We start from the raw sequence: 19,752 nt of genomic DNA, 5'->3' as shown, positions 1-19,752 counted from the left end.
CGGACGCGCGGCGAGGCGGCCGCCGCCGGAGAAGCCCCCGCCCCTGCGCGCCTCCCTCCCGGGAGCCCCTGCCTCCCTCGGTGCGCGCTGCTGCTCGCGGCCGCCGCGGCCGCCGAAGAGGAGCCCGGGGCCAGGTAGGGCCGGGGGCGGGCGGGACGCGGGTTGGGGCGCGACGGGAGCGGGGCGCGGGGCGCAGGCCGGGCGAGGGCGCGGCCGGGACCCTCTCCAGGCGCGGGGTGACGCCCGCGGCTCAGCGCAGGGGCGCCCGCAAAGTTACTTTGGCCGCCTTTGCCGGGTGCAGGCGCCGGGCTGCCCTGCCTGCCGAGCGGGTGCGGGCGGGAGGGGGCTCGGCCCGGGCGCAGCACTCGGGCTGGGGCCGCGGGGTCAGCGAAACTTTTCCCCCGCCTGGCGGTCGCTGCTGGCTGCTGGAGGAGTAGCTGGTGAAAGAAGGGGGCTGCTGGGGTGCAAGTGACGACGACGGTAGTAACAATAGCGGACACTGAATGTGGAGCGCCTACTGTGCGCAGCGAAGCCCCTACTGGCACTTGGGGGAAGGGAGGAGAGTCTGACGCTGGTCCAGTGGTCACTTTCACCAGATTTTGCTGGAAACTTCATCCATTTCCGTCCAGCCTTCATTTGTCCATCTATCCATCCGCTCACTCATTCAACACATACTTATTGCCGCCTGCTGTGTGCCCAGCCGGGGAATCACTGGCTAACCAGACAGGTCCCAGCCCTCCAAGGCGGCATTTCACGCAGTGCCAGTGCCCAGGAGCAGTTCCGTCTCGTGTGTGTTTGTTCTGGGACGCGCTATGCGGGAGCAAATTCATGCCGTTTCCCTTCACCCCGGCAAACCACAGGAGGGTCGTCAGAGGGGATGTGTCCAGGAGGCTGGAGACCCACCGTCCTCCATCGGCCCGTCAGGCTGTCTGGAGGCCCCATTCTGGAGGCCCCATTCTGGAGCTGGTCCTCACTCCTGCCCAGCTAACCTCTCTGGGACGTCTCTTCCCCAGAGCTGGACTGGCCTCTTTTTCAGATCCAGGAGCTTCTTTGCCTCCCACCTCCCCATGTCCACAGCTTGGTTGATGGACCCCGGAGGAGAGCTTGTTAAGTGGCAAACAATTATGAAATTAAACTGAGGGGAACAAAAGTGAGCTGGTTCTACAGGAGTTGAATGGCCAGGATTTGCAGGGATGGGGGGACAGGGCCATGCAGACACACACGCTTTGTTAATGCTCTGACTGGACTTTGTTAAAAAAAATAAATACCGAGAAGCCAACTTTGTGAGTAATCTGGTATAGGGCTAAACATGCTTTTGGTGGGGTGTCAGGGAGGCCACCAGCATGACCACCAGTCCTGGCTGGAATTAAGGCCTCTGTCCACCGGAGCCAGGACTCCAAGAGACCATCTGGGGTGGGGTCTCCTGGATTGGGCTGGGCTGAGACAGGGGAGGATGCCAGGGCTTTAGAGCTGGTGGTGACCAGAATGCCGTCTGGAGCCCAGCACAGTCTGCAGGGCCTGTAGCATGGGGGCCAGCACAATGAGCCGCGCTCCTCCGTATCCGGATCCCTGCAAATTGGCTTTCTGAGTGGCAGCCCCATAGCACTTGTAAAATCTTTTTTCTCAAGATGGATTTCAGCTTAAGAATGGCTACATCCATTCCATTCGAGTGCTCACCCGTTAGAGGCACATTAATTGGCTGATGGCTAGTCAAAAGGCGATAATCCAGTCACGGAGATTTAATCGTGTGTTCGGAAGTGTTTTGGCGTGGGACGCCTTCCTATTTATTCTCACTAATTTCGGAAGACCTGGATTGAATCAGATACCTGTGACGTTGACGCAGGTAGGCTCGGAGTGTCATCTACAAGTCAGGGGAAGCATCTCGTGTGGCCGCTGCATGTATGCTTAGAATCACTTGGCACCTGCCCCCACCCCACCAGGTGATGCCCTGTGGGCTGCATTTATGGACAGTAGATCAGGTCTAGGTCTAGGGAAATGATGGTATCTTGGGTGTTTCTTCTCAAGCCCAAACTGTCAGGAATACACAGACCAACATAAGAAATGATCATTTAAGAAAAGCCTGCTTTTTGAAATTGCCCAGTCCACTCATGAGACTATTAAATCTTCATCCAATGAAAATGATTTAAGTTCATTTGTTCTCCCTTAAAGTTGCTACCTTCCCAGGCAGGCAGTGGGGCCCCTGGTATGTACCCCTCATCTGGGACACATCTCTCTCCACTTGTTGGAAGGGTTAAGGATGGCCATTGGTTTTCACTGAAGGAAGCATTTGATGGGAAAAATTAGCATTCCGGGTGTGGGTTCTGGACTTCTGGAAAAAAGAAAACCTTCCCCAAAGTGCAATCATCTTTTAATCTATCAAAATGACTTCCTTTTTCTAGTTTCAGGCCTGTGAGCTGATCGTGAATAGCAGGGCAGAGGAAATTAATCGCCCAGGCAAAGACTTTTAACAAGTAAATATTATGCACAGAAAAACATGCAATTAGTGGAGGTTAGTTAATGCCTTTCAAGTTCCTGCGAGCTGCCGTTAAGGGTGGAATTTCTGCCTTATCCCTGAATTGTCTGTCAAAATCTTTAATGTGACAATGTGACATGTCTCTCCAATCGCCCCTCCCTCATCGGGAACAAAAAAGGGTCTTTTCATGAATTTTCCCTTGCCATTCTTCCTCTCCCTGAGATCTTTCCATTCCGCAGTATGTAACTATGTCTCCCTGCACCTCTGGAGTGAGGGTCCTGGGGCCAGGGACTCCCCAGGTGTAGAGGCCCAAGAATAGGTTCTCAGGCTGGCTCTGTGCCCACAGGTTGAAGTTGGTGGCTCCTCTGATAAGACACAGGCCTGTTTGTGGGGTTGTTCTTCTGGTCAGGATGCCTCATGGTCTAGGTCCAGTTGTGCCCAACATTGGAGGGGGTCAGGGAGAAGACGGGGGGTGGGGGTAAAGGAAGAACTGCTTAGTGTAGGCTGCCCGGGGGCATTCTAATGTAACTCACTGCAACTCGGGGCCCTGGTGTGTGGACGTCCCCACATAGTGAGACCACCAGCAAGCATCCTCTTCAGACTGCCAGGGTTTGACTTGGTCTGAAGAGGTGACTAAAATGTCAAAAGCAAAAACAACATAAGAGAAAAAAAATAAGAGCCCCCTTTTGAGGGGTTGCGTTAGGGGGAGGATATAAATATATAAATAGTTTCTCGGTTGATTGAGTCACTGTGGTTCTTTCTGGTGTCCTGAGCAGTCTGCAGCCAACATAAATGTTTTACTTTATTTTGACTTTCCCCCATGAAATGAGACTTAGTTATGCTGTATTTCTATTTAAAATGTCTATGACGGATGAGGGCAGCCCAATCTCCTGAAACAAGTTGTAACAAACTGAGATTATTTGTATTAGTTTTGAACTCCAGTGGTGACATGAGATATTCCTTGGTCTTTCTGTGACTTTTTGTGAACTACCCCTATGGAGGGGGGGTTCTTGGACCTGAACTTGGCCAGATTAATGTCAGAACTTAGTAATCATCATACATAGAAGCAACTGCAGAAAAAAAAATTTCTCTCCTCCGGTTGATTGTGATCTGCGTCCATTTCAGAGTCAGGCGAGAGGTGGCTCCCCTTCCTGTCACCCCAGTCTGCACCTGAAAGTTTGTTTCTGTGATGTCCCCTGTCAATGGCTCATCTTCACATTTCTATTCCCTCCTTTCAAGAAAGATTTGAGGCTCACAGCATTGATGCACATGAAAAGACTTTTGGCATCACCCAAGCCAATTTCATCACTTCAGAGGAGAAAATGATGTCTGCTTCCAATTTCTAACACTCTCATCGGTTCGCCTTCATTTCATTCTTTTGCATTTTCTGGATGGTACTGAAGTCTGCAAGACTGCAAAATCGATCGCACCGGCTGCCCGGGAGATGTAAGCCCTTCCCGGCACCCTGCCTTTCGCCTTTCTCCTTTCACAGTGAAGCCCTTTTTAGCATTTTGGTGTTCACGGGAAAGCCACATGCCCCCCCAGCCCCTTAGCCTACCCCAGGATCCCTGCATGAATGAGCAGGGGGTTGGAGAATGGAGTTTTGCTTTCTTAAGTTTGTCGTTCAGACACATCAGTTAATTGCTCATACTTTGCAGGTTTAATCCTTAATTGCAAATTCCTGCACGATCACAAAAAATACAGTCGAACTGATCATAAAAATGGCAAAACCCCAATCTTAGACTTAAGTGTGGAATTACCATAGTGCCGATTTGATTATGCTTCAGTGACATCTGTTTAATAGATTTCCACGAGAACTGTAAATCCACATTTACTTTCTTTGCAAATTGTGTCTGCGTGCTGAGCAACCACGGCCCTCTTGACTCTTTCCCCCCAACCACCCATGTCCCAAACCCCCATTCATGTTGAGTGTGACTTGATGTGTCTGCGGGAAGGGGACCGAGAATGCTGATCTCTACACGTTTACCTCTTATTTCCTTTCGTGTGTGATACATCTGTGTGCGTGTTTGAGATGGATCTGAGCAGTTTCCCATTTCAACTCACAGATACGTGATTCTTCTCCAAGTGCTTTATTTTGAAAACTAGGACATAGCACTTTGCAGAAGAAAAAATCAGTCTACTCACTATTATTTATGTGATTGCTGATCTGCTAGATGGATATAGAAAGCACCAAGAATTATAATAATTTATGGAGTGAAGCACTGGTTTACAAACATATTTCTCTGCCCGAGCTTTGTGGGTTTCTCTGCATCTCGGGCCTCATTCTGTGCAATGGGAATAGAGGATACTCAGAATTTGAAGACAAGCCGGGCAAACCGACTGCATTCATGTCTAAAATTAAAGGAATAAGTGAGCAGCTATTTGTGGCAGACAGGACATGATCCAGTAAGTAGCACTCTTCATATTCTGAAATAAAAGTACATAATTGGAAAATGAGGCGGCAGAGACTGCTGGGGTGGTGGTGGGGAGGAATTAGAAAGTGTAATTTAAAATCATGTAGTCATAATTCAAAATGGGCCCAGCTAAAAGGTTTTTAAGTGGTAAATGCTTTAAAGTCACTTGTGGTTGATCCTTTTTCAAGGAATAGGGTCTAATTTTCACTATATTTGTGGATTCCTTCATCTACTTAGCTCATCAACTCATTCAGCTTAGCTGCTAATACCAGCTGCAGGCCAATAGCTTTTTCCCTTGGAAACCCATAGTTGATAATGAGGGAGGTCAGACGTCAGGGTCCATCATTTTAGGGCACGGTGGGACTGGGTTTGATTTGTTTTTCTCCATTGGGCTGTTTGTTTCTTTTCCTTTCCTTTGAGTCTCTCTTTATTTATTTATTTATTTTTTACCCTTTCTGACATTTTCCGCTATTGACTAATCCATTGCATATTTTCGGGCACAAGCCAAACAAGGAGAGAAAATACAATTTAAAAGTGATTTTTGAGCTTGTGTGGGAATCACGGCTTGTAAAAGAATTCTCCCCAAGCCCCTGCAGCTTGGTACTTTTTCTGTTAAATATTATCTCCTGCATTTTGCTTGGGGGGACCACTTAGGAGGTGTTAGTGTGTTTTTTCTGTGACATTTCCCCACATTGCAACAAAAGCCTCAGCAAACAAGCAGTGCCTTTGCTGAGCTGAGCGGCTCTCTCCCCACACCGCTTTGAGCCTTCAGCTGCGAGAAAAGCCGCGGTGCTTTGGGTGCCCAGTTGGGGAGGCTGAGCCTGCTCACAGGAAAAGGACGTGAAACGGACTTGGAGCAAAGGTGGGGCTGGAGTCCTGACAGAATCTACCCAAGCATGGGGCTCTCCAGAATGCTGCAGCCAGGAAGGCTGCGGTGGGGATGTTTCCCTGGCAGTTTCTCATGTTTAATGAGACAGTCGTCCCTCTGTGGTTGTTGATTGTCAACTGAGTTTTGGGCGCAGGACAACACAATACTGTCCTAGCCTCACAGCTGTTGTTGAAGACATGCCAATGAATGGAGGTGGCTTTTGGAGGGTAGTTGCCTTAATAGTCTCATGTTGTCTTTCATTAAAAGTGACCTTGACCTTCCAAATCAGTACACTTTTGAGAGCCAGAGCGGATGCTGGTAACAGTGGTACCAGAACCTCACTCTGCAAAGTAGGTATGTCTTTGGTGTGTGGGTCAACAGCCATCCAGGCAGTGCAAATGCTCCAAGATTTTCTTGACACATCTTTGGATAGATATGGGCCACTGGAATGACCACGCTCTGCTTTGCAAAAATCCACCTGCTGTTGAGATGCCCCACGTGAGCCCAGGCCCTGTTCCGTGCCTTCCCTTGTGGCCCTCTGCGCACACTGGCTGGCCTTGGTTTGGTGGGGGCTTTCTTGGGTCCCCACAGAGCCCCTCCACTGTTTCTGCTCATACTGGGGTTTTGAGGAGGTCTGTTCATCTGTCTGTTTGCTTCCACTGGTCTAAGCCCTTTGAGGGCTCGTTTCTTATCTATTTGGGTCTCAGAACAGGGTCTGGCCCAGAGAACAGCGTGTTTTGGAGCTGACCAGTGCTTGTGTGAGAGGGGTAGTGAAGAGTTTTCTTGGAAAAAACAAGGTCAGACTGTACTGTCCGTGTTCAGCCTCAGCACCCTGCCCGCAGCCCCCAGACTCCATGCCATGGTTGGGGGCTGTACTGGCCGTATTCAGCCTCAGCACCCTGCCCGCAGCCCCCAGGCTCCACACCATGGTTGGGGGCTGTACTGGCCACATTTGGCCTCAGCACCCTCCCGCAGCCCCCAGGCTCCACACCATGGTTGGGGGCTGTACTGGCCACATTTGGCCTCAGCACCCTCCCGCAGCCCCTAGACTCCATGCCATAGTTGGGGGCTATACTGGCCGTATTCATTCTTAGCACCCTCCCGCAGTCCCCCGGCTCCACGCCGTGGTTGGGGACCCGGCATGGGAATGTTGCTTGACTCCCTGAAACTCTCTGCTGGATTCTCCAAAGTTCTTGAGGAGCTTCTGGGTTTTATCAGAAATTTCTAACAGGAGTAGAAGAGACATTTAGTAAGTACCTACTGTGTGCTGCCCCTGGCTAAGGGCTGCTGTGTCTCCTGTGTCTTTGATCCCAGCAGTCCCCAGAGGGAGGTTTTAGTGTCCACCGCTTGCAGTTGAAAAACTAGGCTGCAGGAGGAGCTGCTTTTGAACCTGGACTGTCAGATGCAAAGGCTGGTGCAGTTTTCCCCATCTGTCCGTCGGTCGATCTGTCCATCCATTTGTTGGTTTGTTCATGTTTCATTTTATTCTTGGCTTCTCATTTAGCTCAGACACAGAACCAAACTATGTGCAGGACCTGAGGGGCTGTGAGCAGAGGCTCCTGACCTTCAGGGGCAGCCCGGGAAGATATCTCCAATGCCCTGAGCCCTCTGAGTCTGTATGGGCAGGGGTCAGGAAATGGGGTGAGTGTGGGGGTGGTGTGGTGTGCAGAACTCTCCAGGCAGAGGGGATAGTATGTGTGGAGACTCTGAGGTGTGGCTCTTGCTCTGCCAGGGAACCCCTGAGTAGTTGAGTGGGGCCTGAGAAGTGAGAGGGGGCCGAGTGCAGCCTCTGGGGCTGACTTGGGGAACTGGGCTTCCCCTGAGAGGCTTGGTGTGCCAGAGGGAATGGCAGGGAGTTCTAGGATATTCCTTCTGGTGGGGGGTGTGGTGTGGCCATGGTGATGGAGGGCCAAGACCAACAGAAGGCCAGAGAAGGTCGGGGGCGGCGTGCGGTCAGAGAAGCACAGGTACACAGGTTGGGGTGGGGGCCTGGAGTCCAACCTCATTCCTAGAATCCACTTTCCACGTGGTCCATGTCTAATGGCTCTTTTCCTTGGTGTCTTGGCTAAAGCCCAGGTTTTCTGTTGAGTGCCTGGGTCCAACTCAACTTGTGGTACCTAAGGACCAACAAATATGTGTCTTTGACAAGAAAACAGAAAAGGGAGCCCTTCTATCAGAGAACAAGTCCTAAAAAATGGAGGGAATTTTTCAACAAGTGCTGGACTGGGCAGACCTGATCTGGGCACACTGGGCCTTTATGGAGGGGCAGGCACATGGCTCCTTATGTTCCTTCTGAAATGCCTTGAGGGCACCAATGAAGAAGTGGAAACAGAGAGGTTGAGTGACTTTCCCAGTGTCCCATAGCTCAGCAGTTCCTGAGGCTGAATTTGATTACTGCTTCCTCTGACTTCACAGTCCAGGCTCTTCTCCACTACAGAAGCTGCCAGGGCCAACAACAGCAATAGTAAAAGTGAGGCCATTTACTGACGCCACCTCTGCCTCAGGGCCTTTGCACTTGCCATTCCCTCTGCCTCAGTTCTCTTTCCCCTGGTTTGGGTGTGGCTGGCTTCTCTCATCAGTCCTGTGTGAGGTGACATCACCTCTTCAGATAGGCCTTTCTTAGTCATCATCCAATTTAAAGCAAACCCCTCCTCCCTTACTCATCACCCCCTTACCCTGTTCTGTTTCCTCCCAGGTCCCCATGTTATCTGAAAGTGTTTCTTCTCTTTACTAAGGCATTAATTTTACCCCCTCCCCCATTCCTTGAGGGCAGGGATCTTTGCTTTTCCATCGCTCTTTCTGGCACCTGGGAAGAGAGAGAGGCGCAGGGCTGGGGTGGATGTCTGTTGAATAAGTAGTGCTTCATTCATTCATTCCACCCTTCCTCCCTGGTTCCATCTCTCTGACCCACCCCCATGGAGGATGCACGACTTGCTCAAGGTCACCCTGCTGGATGAGAGTCAGGATGGAAGCCTGGGGGTCTCCCTGCGTTGGGTCCCAGCACACTCTGCGTTGCTCGAGTGCTGCGTGGTTTTGTGGACCAGGTGTAAATGCTTCCCAGCTACAAGCTGTTTGTTTGGGAAATGCGGCTTCCCCTCTGCGGATGGGCTGCGCGGCAGAGAAACGCTTGCCTTCTCGCACGGTGGCTGACGCGCTGCTGCGGCTCCATAAATATTAAATGGGTATTAAAAGAAGGCGCTGTGTTCCCAGTTTCCCTGATTTCTCCGAGCAGGGCCCATTGCAAACCCACTTTATGTGAAATGCAGCATTTCACCGCTGAGTGCCTCTGGGGTGCTTTGCTGCCTGCCTGTTCCAGCTGAGTCCCTGGTGCAGAGCTGTTCTCCCCCAGTGCAGGCCAGCCGCATGCTGGGCCTGCTTCCCTGGGAGGAGGATGGATGGGAGCCCCTGGAATCCCCCTTTTACAAGGGCTGTGCCCACCTTGGCCAGCCTTCTTGCAGGGCTATAGGGTGGGTCAGGAGAGAGGGGTGATGATGTTTCAGTCTTTAGCTGATCTCTGCTTGAGGCCCACCCTTTGCCAGGCCTGTGCTGGACACTAGGGAGAAAGTCCCTTCGTCCCTGCACCCCCCCCCCCATTCCTTCATCCCTGGATCCATTCCTCCATCCATCTGTCCCTGCATCCGTTCCTCTACCCACCTGTCCCTCCATCCCTCCATCTATCCATCTATCCACTAATTCAGTATTTATGAAGTATTTGTGATAGGCCCTGGGGTGATAATAATAGAAAAATAACAATAGCTAGCATTTACTGAGCACTTACTAGGCAATTGTCATCTCATTTAGCATTCACAACCCTGCGAGGCTTTCCCTTCTATCTTGTAGAGGAGGAAGTGGAAAGTCTGGGTGCTAAACCACTTGCTTGGAGTCACAGAGCTGGTGGGGCTGCAGCTGACATGCGGGATGAGAAAGGGAGACCACCCTTAGGGGACATCCAGGCCTCTCTGAGGACACACCAGTGTTGCTGAGAGGAAAGGTGGGTTGGCTGCAGCCAGCTGGAGGGGAGGGCAGAGCGGTCTCACGGAAGGAGCTGGACCCTGGGAGCTGGGCAGCCAGCGTCTAGGTGTCTGCCACACTGGTGGGAGACTTCACTTCTCTGAGACCTGGCCTTCTCATTTGCAAAATGAGAGATATGGCAGACCTGTCTCTTAGGTGGGGTGCATTGAGAGAAAACCCCTCGCAAAGTCTTGGAATTTTGTGGCTCTGAATAAAGGTCTCTGGGTTTAAGAGCTCACTATGCAGAGCCGTGTCAAGGATCTCAAGCAGAGGTGTGATATGGTCAGCTTGCATTTGAGAGAGTTTGCCAGGGCCCTGCAGGCACCCCCAGCTCCTACCTGGGCCCTGGGCTCAGACTTGACATCCCCGCATCATGTGTGCCCCAGTACCCGGGCAGCACATGCAGATAGCAGGCTCTCAATCCCCAGGCATCAACATTGAACTGAATGGTGATTGTGATAGTTACAACAAGTGCTAGCTGGGCACCAGGGGCCTGCCGGGCGTTGGACTCGGGAGTCCTGCTTACTTCCTCATCTAACTGCATACCCGAAGATGAAGCTGAGGCTCTGAGAGGTTAGGAGGTTGGCCCAAAGTCACACAGCAAGTTAGCCAATGCTAAGGCTCAAATCTTGTCCCGATCCAGGGCTTAGAGCAGGAGGAGCCCTTGGTGCTTTGGGGCCTCTCTCAGGGCTTCTTGGGCAGGGCAGCAGTTACAGACAGGACAAGATCAGCTGGTTCTGTGAGCCCCAAGATTGGGAGACCCCAACTAACCCCCTCAGATGCCTGTCCAGCTGCGCCTGAAAGCTGGTTCACTCAGAAACAGCAGAGACAAAGAGCTAGGAGCAAGTGTGTCTTGAGGAAAAAGTAGAATTTTTTTCTTACCTTCTCAGGTGGAGAAGAAGGGGTTGTCTTGTGGCTCAGGATGAGTTTTGGGGGATGGGTGGGGGAGAAGGAGGATGTTGCTATTTATTTCACCTTTTATGGAGATGATCGAGGTTTTTAAAAAATTAATAACCCATTTCTCCTTTGCATATAATTAAAATGTTCTCCAGTCTCTAATTTTTGCCATTTTCCTAATCTAATTTGTTTTCTGACTGTGTCGATTCTTCTTCCAAGCGCAAAGCAAAGGGGATTTTTCTTCGTTTAATGTGATTGGGACATGACTGTCCAGGAATAGTTTAAATTATGTTATTTTCTCCTTGGTTAAATACAGCGCAAATGGAATCATTGGATGGTCTTAATGACCAAAAACTGAAAACAATGACAAAAAAAAATCTTCAAGGCATTTCCTATTTATACTGTTTAAAAGAATAATTATGAAAAGGAAAGGGAAAAGTCTACAGTCTTAGGAAGGAGGCATCAGCTGTCATCTGAGTGTGTTGGGGTAAGACAGAGTCTCGCCCAGGTGTTTCCCAGTTTCTCCACAGCCGAGTTGGGATCATTCAGAGGGGACGTTTTAGTCCAGTAAATTTAAATACAAACTATACTCATATTTAAAAAAATTATAGCATTGCAAAACTGTGATTCTGAGTAGATTGACAGCCTGCTGGGAACATCAGGATCCCTGAGTTCCTTGTAAGGAGAGGGGAAGGGGGTACTGGGGAAGGCAGATCCCTCCTTTCCTGACCCCCCAGCTTCCACCACCACCCCTGAGCCCCGAGATGCATGGCAATGTGTGTCTGGGAAAGTCCCTTCTCCCTGCCACTTGGAGATCTCTTTAGGTGAAAGTGGTGTTGAGGACGGAATTCCCACCCTTGCTGTCCCCACCTGCTCGGGCTTGCAAGGGTGTGTGTGTGGGGCCATGTGGGCGTGTTTGGGGGACTGTGGGCCAGGTTAGGGTTGGAGGGGACTCTTTCCTAATCCCCAATTCTGAGAGTAAAACTTAACTTACCTGTTTACAAAATACCAGCCATTATCTTTCCTCAGCTCCCTGTCACCCTGTAGGCTTTGGGAGATTGTGTTGAAGGAATACAAAAATGGAAGGCCTGAAGTATTTAAACACGTCGGGCCCTGCACGCATCCGTCCTCAGCCTGCCGGTTGTTTTCCTTTTTTTCCTGGTCCCCTCCCTCCCTGCTCTTTTCTTTTTACCAAAGTATATTCATCAAACTGCTGAGTTGGAAAGATTTGTAATGAGTTTTTGAGCTGTACGACTGTGTTTTTTTCCCCTCTCCCCCCGCCCTCTCCCTCTTTCTAAATCTTCATCTGACATTAAATAAAGCAAATCCTAAACAGATTAACTGTCGCACGGTTCTGCTCCGTCTCCTCAGTCTGCTTCCAGGTCTGGCGGGGGGCCGGGCGGCGGCGGCGGGAGATGCCCGGGCGGCCCGCGGAGGTCCATGTGGCGCTCTAGGTGGGATCCCGGCGTCCTGAAGGCGGAGGCCCTGGCGCTGCTGCCCTGCGGCCTGGGCATGGCGTTCTCCCAGTCGCACGTGATGGCCGCTCGGCGGCACCAGCACGGCCGGCTCCTCATCGAGGTGGACGAGTACAGCTCCAACCCTACCCAGGCCTTCACCTTCTACAACATCAACCAGGGCCGCTTCCAGCCGCCGCACGTGCAGATGTAAGTGGGCCGCCCAGGTGGGGCCCCCGGGCTGGGGCGGTGACGGCCACTGGGTGGGTGCCTCCTGGCTTCCACACGCAGTTGACAAGCTTTACGTGTTTGTTGACTGAACCAGTTCTGGAATCCCGGGATCATCAGGGCTCTGAGTTGGGAGGGAACGGGGAAGCTGCAGATTGGTGGCCTGTGGGCCGATTCTGGCCTGCAGTCCTGTTATATTTGGCTGGGAGAATGTTTGACAAATATTTAAAAATGAGGCGGATGCGTCTAGACTTCTGGCTTGGATTTATAAAATGTCGCCTTGGCATCATTTGGGGAGCCCAATTCCTGCTCCCCATGCTGGTATTTGGGCCAGTGACTCCAGTCTGATTTACTTTGCTCATTGTACATTGAGGAGACTGAGCCCCAAAGGGGGTCAGGGACTGGCTACAGGCCCTGTGGCAGGTTAGGACCCTAGTCTCGGGCTGACTGCCACTGTCCCTCTTCCTTTCCTCTAGACCCTCATGTCTCTTGTCAGGGCAGAGATGGAGAATGAGGAAATTCTGCTGCTCGCCCTGGGGACTCTGATGGAAAGTATCAGGGCACCTTGGGGATGCACAGACTTGGGACTCCCTTAGAGCAGCACTCAGGACCTGCCCGAAACCCGTGCATGGGTCAGAATCCCTGGATTTTCTCTGAAGTTCTGGAGAAGTATGAGTGGCCCAGGGTGGAGGTGGATAAGCTCTAGGCCCTGTGCTGTGACTCCCCATGTCCCTAGGGGACCCCTCCTCCTTTATCCCCATTGCTCTTCCCATGGTCCCGTGTGACAGAGCTTAGGGAACCTGGGGGCCAGTGAGGTGATCCACCCAAGCCTACCCAGCAGGCAAATGCCAGAGTGGCCTGCCCCCTGCCCAGGGCTCTCTCCACACCCAGCGTCTCCACGACTCTGGTTGTGGTGTCAGCCACTGGGACCTGTGGTGTTAGATACTGTGGTGTCCTGGCCACCCTGGGACCCTGCCTTGTGCTGGGTCTAGACTACCGGCAGGGCAAGACCCTGCAGAGTGGGGAGGGGGCAGCATCTTGGATGGGAGCTGTGACAGGGTGGCCCAGTGCTCCTGAGAGGGTCCAGAGTCTATGAGTGCTGTTGGTGGCGGTATTCTCAAGGGGTCCCAGCACCGTCCCTCAGGGGACTGGCATGTGGACCCCTTAGAGAAGGAGCCTAGCCTGGAGGTGGCCTGGAGGGACTGCCTTCTTCCTGCCTGCTCTCCTTCAGGCCGGGCCTCTGCTGGGCAGGAAGGGTTCTCAGGGCAGTGGGAGCAGCATTGTCTCAGCAGCGCTTGTTTGTGTGGGGGCTGCAGGCCCAGCCTTGTCAGCGGCTGCAGAGTGTCTTGGATTTTCTGTTTTGGGAGCCAGATTGGTGGATTTAGGCAGGATGGAAGGCCCGGGGCCACAGGCGCTGCACTGTGGGACCGTGGGGCCCCGACAAGGCTGCTACAGGGAGGGGTCTTCTGCGGGCTGGGGGTTCTCTTTTGTTAGTGGGGTGGGGTTAGTTCTCAGGCCAGGCAGGTTGGCAGTGACTGTGCCTGAGGTCCCTGGAGGCTGGGCTGGAGCCCTGCCCAGTGGGAGTGGAGAGAGCACCAGGTCCTCCCGGAGCATGTGGGGTTTGCATGTCTGCACCTGTGCGTATACCCTGCCACCTCTCGGAGGGTCCCTGGCAGCACAGACAGTGTGGTGTAGAGCCGTTATTCCTAGCACTCCTGCCTGGGCCAGGCAGACACTCAGTGAGCCTCTAGTGTGAGCACGGAGCCAGAGAAAAGGGGAAGGCAGAGAGGAGGCTCCTGCCAGTTTTTAGGGATCCAGAAAGAACCCCCCGTGGGGGCCTCTGGACCCCCTTAACTTCTAGGTTGCTAGCCAGAGAAGGGGGGGGGCTGAGGAGGAAGTGGGCTGGTCAGGAGGCTCCATGGGGCTACCTGGGTGTCTGAGAACTGCAGAGCCACCCAGTTGGGTAAGACAGGGCTGCTACGGGGAGGGGGCCTTCCGCTGGCTGGACTGTGTCCTGAGCAAGAGTGGTGAATGTCCTTCTTCGAGGGATGATTTTTCCCCTTGCACTGAGCAACTGAGCGTTATTTGCTGCTTTGTTCATTCATTCGGGATGTTTGTAGGCAGCCAGGTAAGTTGCTGGTTAACTCAGGCTCTGAGCCAGCCTGCCTGGGTCAGGTTCATGCCTCTCAGGGCCTCAGTTTCCCCAACCATGGAATGCTGCTCATGATAATACTACAGTGAAACAGGTAAAGCCATGCAGAGAAGGGCCTGGTGGGCAGCAGCAGATGTTAGTACTGTTAGCACATGCCCGATCCAGGCTGCGTGCTGGGGACCCAGCAGAGGCCAAAGACCAGCCCTGTCTATGCTGAGCTCACATCTAGTGGGGTGGCAGACAGTTGGCAAAGTGTGTGACACTGGGAGTGAGGAGTGCCATGGAGGAAGAGCTTAGTGGCTCTCCTGTGGGTCATCTGGGGAGGCAGGTGCCCCAGCAGGACTCACGCCTGGCCTGCCCCATCCTATGCTAGGCTGCTCTGTGCCCCTCCCGTGGCTGTGAGGGTCCCTGCCTTCCAGGCCAGAGGGGCTCTGAGGCAACTCTGAGGATGTGAATGGGGCCCCTGGAAGAGCATGCCTTGGACTTCAGCTTTGAAACATGACTTTGCACACAGGTAAAGCCAAGGCAGACCTGGAGACGGGGGGCTGCAGCCTCCCCCCTTCACTCAGTGTGCAGGCCGCTGCAGGTGGCTGGGTGGGCTTCCGTGGTGAGTCCTACCCAGGGAGAGGTGGGAGGGTGGATGCCACTTCCCAACAGGCGACCTGTTGCCACCTTGGGCTTTGTCTCTGGGGTGAGGGAGCAACGGGGCCTTATTTAAGAAATCCACAATTTATAATTAATGACAACAGTGATAGTCCAAATGGCCTCTGATTGAGCTGCATGATTTATGTAATTGCCCCTGGAGACCCTGCCAGTAAGGAGTCCACCTTTGCCTGAGTAATGAATCTCCCAGCCTGGGCCTCTGGGCTGTGGGCCCTGAAGACGCCTCATGCTTGGGGCAGAGAGACCCTGGGGGGCCTTGAGAGAGCCCTCCCAGGGCTCTGGAGGGTAAGAGGCGTACAAGGAGACTGGTGCTCAGTGAGAGGGCAAGAGTGAGTGCTGTGGGGCAGGGTTGTCCCGTAGGGACCTTTGGGGGCTGTGGTGTCAGTTATAGCCACTCTCTCAGGCCTTTAAAAAGAGTCACAGGGGAGAGAGACTTGAGTCACCCCTCTGAAGAGCCTCTGGGCACTCAGATAGCTCTGGGTCCTTGGAGAATGTCGTGGAGTGGGCTGGGAGTGCACACAGACCTGGAATAGCCCCTTTGTACCTTATCCTCAGCCTTCACAACTGTGCCAGGCCCATGTGCTGACCCCTCTCTATGGATGAGGAGCTGGGTGCAGGCAGCCAGGACTCCTGCTCAGCACCATGGGGTCCCTCCACATGTCCAGGAGACAGTGGGCTCAACCTGGAGCTTGGGGGCGGGGCAGGGGCGAGGCAGGAGAGGACCCAACCCCAGGTACCATCCAGCTCTCAAGCCTCATCCTGCCCCTCTCGTCCACTGAGCTAAGGATGCAGAAGCCACTTCCCAGTGTTTTGAACGTTCCATTCTTCCTCCTGCCTCAGGTCTTTGCGCATGCTGTTCCCTGTGCTTCCCCATCTCTTTGCCTTACAAACCCTGATTCCTTTCTCCGATCTCACCTAGGTGTCACTTCTTCACAGAAGTTTCCCCGGCCCCTCCCAGACCAGCCTCCTCCCTGCCAGGTGCTTAGAGCCCCCCTCCTCCTCTCTTGGCACGTGCTTCAGTCTGTGCTTATGGATCCATTTGTGGAGCCATTTCTCAAGTGCCTCTCCCCTCCACCAGCTTGGGGCTGCGTCCCTTGAGCCCAGAACAGTGAATGGGAAGAAGGAAAGAAAAGGGAGCGAGGTCAAGGCAGGCAGCATGGGCCAGGAAGTGTCTCGGGTCAAGGAGGGCTTCCTGGGGTGGCAGCATAAACCCTGGGCTGGGAGGACATGGCCTAAGTGGAGCTGGCCACTCTAGGTGGAAGGGTCAGCAGAAGCAAAGGCTGAGAGGCATCAGGACGCAGGACGGGGTGTGGCTGGGTCACCTTGGAGCCAGCGCTTCATGAGAAAAGCAGCAGGCAGGGAGTCAGGGCGGCTATTGTATGATCCTGAGCTAGCCGTCATTGTCCCTCCCCAGGCCTCAGTGTCCCCATTTGTAAAATGAGAGGAAGGGACTAGAGGTCCTTCCTGTTCTAAAACACAATAGTTGATGCCCAGTGACATGGCTGAACTTGTTGGAGCCTCTGTCCTCACTTGGACCTTCGGAGGACCCCATTTCCCCAAGAATGGGCAACAGCCTCTGCTACTTCCTAGCCATTAGCTAGGAAGTTCGGTTTGGGCCTAGCTTCAGGTATAGCTGGATCTAGGGGTCAAATGACAGGTGCCGGATCATGCACTGCTTTCCGTATCTCCACTCTTCTTTCTCTTTTTGTTATGTCAAACACTGGCAGGGTTGCTGGGAGCTCCTCTGTGGGCCATGTGTCCACAGGTGTGTCCCTTACACTTGGCAGGTGCCTAGATTTTAGGAGGCATTCACTAAGCATTTGTCTATAGGTTGAATGAAATGAAGTTGGGCCTGGAAAGTCCAGCCTAGTGTGAGTTCTAGAATGAAAAACCAGCTTCAGATTTCAGCCCTACTGGGTTCTGTAGCTGGGATCATGGGCTAAGTCTACTTTTCTTGAGCTTCTGTTTCCTCTCCTGTAAAGTGGGGCTACTCATAGTGCTTGGCTTACATGGTCCCTGTGAGGGTGCAGAGAACAAATGCCTATAACTTGCTGAGTACATCACAGCGCTCTCCGGAGTGGGGACCGTGGATACCATGATTGTTGTTGTTATTTCAAAGTTGAGCGTTTGTTGCAATCCAAATAGCTGGAGGACTGTGTAGGGAAATGAGTCTGTTTTTTTCTCTGGGGATTGCTAGGTTTGTATCTGCATCGTGCTCCAGGAGCCTCAGGGTGTAGGCAAATGGGAGCAGAGTTAATTAAAGCGCTCTGGCTCCACAGCAGGCCCGGCCCGAGGGTCCTCACTGTTTCTGACTGGCCGGTGGGAGCAGTGGCCCACCTAGAGCTTCTTGGCAAGGTAGGGCTCTCTGGAGGACTGATTGTGGGAAGCAGCTCTGTTTCTCCCTGTGTCTCCCTTCTTTGTCTCTATGACTTGGTCTTTGTCACCTTGTGGCATCTTTAAAACCTGAAAGAGAGATAGACAAAATGAATGAGTGAATTTGATTGGCTCACTTGTGTTCCTGAGCCTAGTAGTGATTGGCTGCCCTTGATCTAATCAGCTGGAGGTCGGGGGGAATACAGGGGGTGCAGGTGGAGTCAAGGCTACTGGACTGTCTTTCTTGGGGGAGGACAGAGCATTGGTAGGAATTAACTGGAAGGGAGATTTCAGCTTTCAGACCAGCCCAGGTATTGCCTCTTGTCTGTAGAGGTGGCTGTATTGCCATTGTCTGGCCAAGTCTGCTTCCACCATTAGCCTGTGGCTAGCACACAGTAGGCGTTTAAGATGTGCTGTGTGGAGTAAACAAGTGGATGAATGAATGAATAGAGAGAGAAGAGCTCCTAGCACCTTCCTGATTGGTCATCCGGGGACTCAGTTGGGGATTTCTTTCTCCTCCCTGTCCTGCCCCGCCCAGACCTGCTGGGACTCTCTGTTGGCTTAACGACTCCCAGAAGGGGACCGAGGGTGCTCCCCATGGGGGAGAGGCTGGCTCAGTGCCTCCCACAAGGGGACTGAGGGTGCTCCCCATGGGGGAGAGGCTGGCTCAGCGCCTCCGACGGGGATGGAGCGTGCTGATGCTCCCTGCACATTAGCATGCTGAACCCACGTCTCTTGCAAGGTGTTAATTAAATTTCTTCGAAGTATATTGTCTGAAAAAAAAAAGGATAATTAGAAAGATGTCTTTAAAAGTATTTATGTAACTGATATGGTACCGCTTTTGGTTTGCCGCATAATTAGATTTAAACACAACTCCTCGAGCGGCATACTCATTTGGAGAGAGCTGCTTGTTGAAATGTCATCGAGTTGTTTTTAAGAGTTTTGAGCCCGGCAAAATCATTCAGCCAGGGAGGCAGTGTGGAGTGGAGGGAGTGCTGGACGGGGAGCCTCAGGCCTGGTGCCAGAGTCTTAGCTCACCTCCACGTGTATGCGCCAGAGGGGGCCAGGGCCACTCACTCAGCCCAGCTGGGTCTCAGTGTCTTCATCGGTCACATGGTGGGCTCATGAGGAACAAGAACCTACATTTGTGCTGAGTTTTAAAATTTTCTGTGTGTTTTTGTTTGGTGAATTAGCACCATTTCACAGATGTGCTACGTACAAGCCAGGCCATGCAAACCTTGGTCTTCTGATTCTAGGGCTGTTTTCCTACACAATCCTGGAGGGCCTTTGGTTTAAGGATGACAAGACTTACTCATAGTTTTGAGACGATGCCTTTATTTTACATGTTCTCGTGACATTCCCCATCCCATACTTCTCTGCTTGGATGGCATATGTGCCATCTGACCGTTCTCAGTGGGACTAGTAGCTACCCCAAGGGGTGAAAACTGGTTAAAAAGTGGAAAATAATCTTGCTCTTCTTATGTCTAAAGCATAAATGAATACACAGTACAGTAACAGACATAGAGCGTATCCATGGCGTTCAGACTTCCCAGGAGGAGGGCGAGTAGGAACAGACATCAAAAAGGATCCCTCTGGGGGACGAAAATGAACGAGAGGCTGGGAGTGCAGCTGTGACTGGGTGGGCTGCCCATCATCACAGTGGCCAGGCCCTCACTGTACCAGCCCTTCTGTCCCTCCTCTCCTTTAGCCCCCACAGCTGCCCGCTGAGGTTCCTGTTTTACATAGGGGGGAAACTGAGGCTTGGGGCCCAAGAATGTTTTGCCAGGCTAGCGAGAGGGAGAGTCAGGTTTCAGGCCCAGGCAGAAGCTGGGTGCCCAGCTTGTGGTCTGCTGGATCTGATGGAGCCAGTGGGGCCACGAGCTGCAGCTTCTGTCGCCTGTGACCTGTGCTGTCTTCTCTCGCCTCAGGGTAGACCCGGTGCCTCATGATGCCCCTAAGCCTCCTGGCTACACCCGCTTCGTCTGTGTCTCTGACACCCACTCAAGGACGGACCCCATCCAGATGCCCTATGGCGACGTGCTGATCCACGCCGGGGACTTCACTGAGCTGGGGCTCCCAAGTGAAGTGAAGAAGTTCAACGAATGGCTGGGTAGGTCTCCTTGCCCAGGGTGGGCTGGGTGTGCTGATGGGACCTGGGTAGGTCCCCGCTGTCCAGGGTGTGCTGGGTGTGCTGAGTAGGATCTGGGTAGGTCCCCACT

At 52.8% G+C, this 19,752-nt stretch overlaps 1 protein-coding gene across 4 annotated transcripts in view; it reads left to right on the top strand.

Moving 5' to 3' along the window:
- Window positions 1-6: 6 nt before the first annotated feature.
- The window catches only part of MPPED1 (metallophosphoesterase domain containing 1), a 71,800-nt gene continuing 52,054 nt past the window's right edge, over window positions 7-19,752 (top strand). The window contains exons 1-3 of one of the 4 annotated variants that reach the window (XM_003783126.2): window positions 7-134; window positions 12,035-12,327; window positions 19,462-19,643. In XM_003783126.2, coding sequence (XP_003783174.1) covers window positions 12,104-12,327; window positions 19,462-19,643 — 406 coding nt within the window. In that variant the 5' untranslated portion in view covers window positions 7-134; window positions 12,035-12,103. Of the gene's footprint in view, window positions 135-4,071; window positions 4,880-7,716; window positions 7,723-12,034; window positions 12,328-19,461; window positions 19,644-19,752 lie in introns of those variants that run through there. The other 3 variants (XM_003783125.2, XM_003783127.3, XM_012814186.1) reach the window with 3 other exon arrangements.

Source organism: Otolemur garnettii, unplaced genomic scaffold (assembly GCF_000181295.1).
Source record: "Otolemur garnettii isolate 467f Iridium unplaced genomic scaffold, OtoGar3 scaffold00007, whole genome shotgun sequence".
Lineage (NCBI taxonomy): Eukaryota > Metazoa > Chordata > Mammalia > Primates > Galagidae > Otolemur > Otolemur garnettii.
Note: the sequence above shows the minus strand (reverse complement) of the source record. Positions and strands in the feature narration are given on the sequence as shown.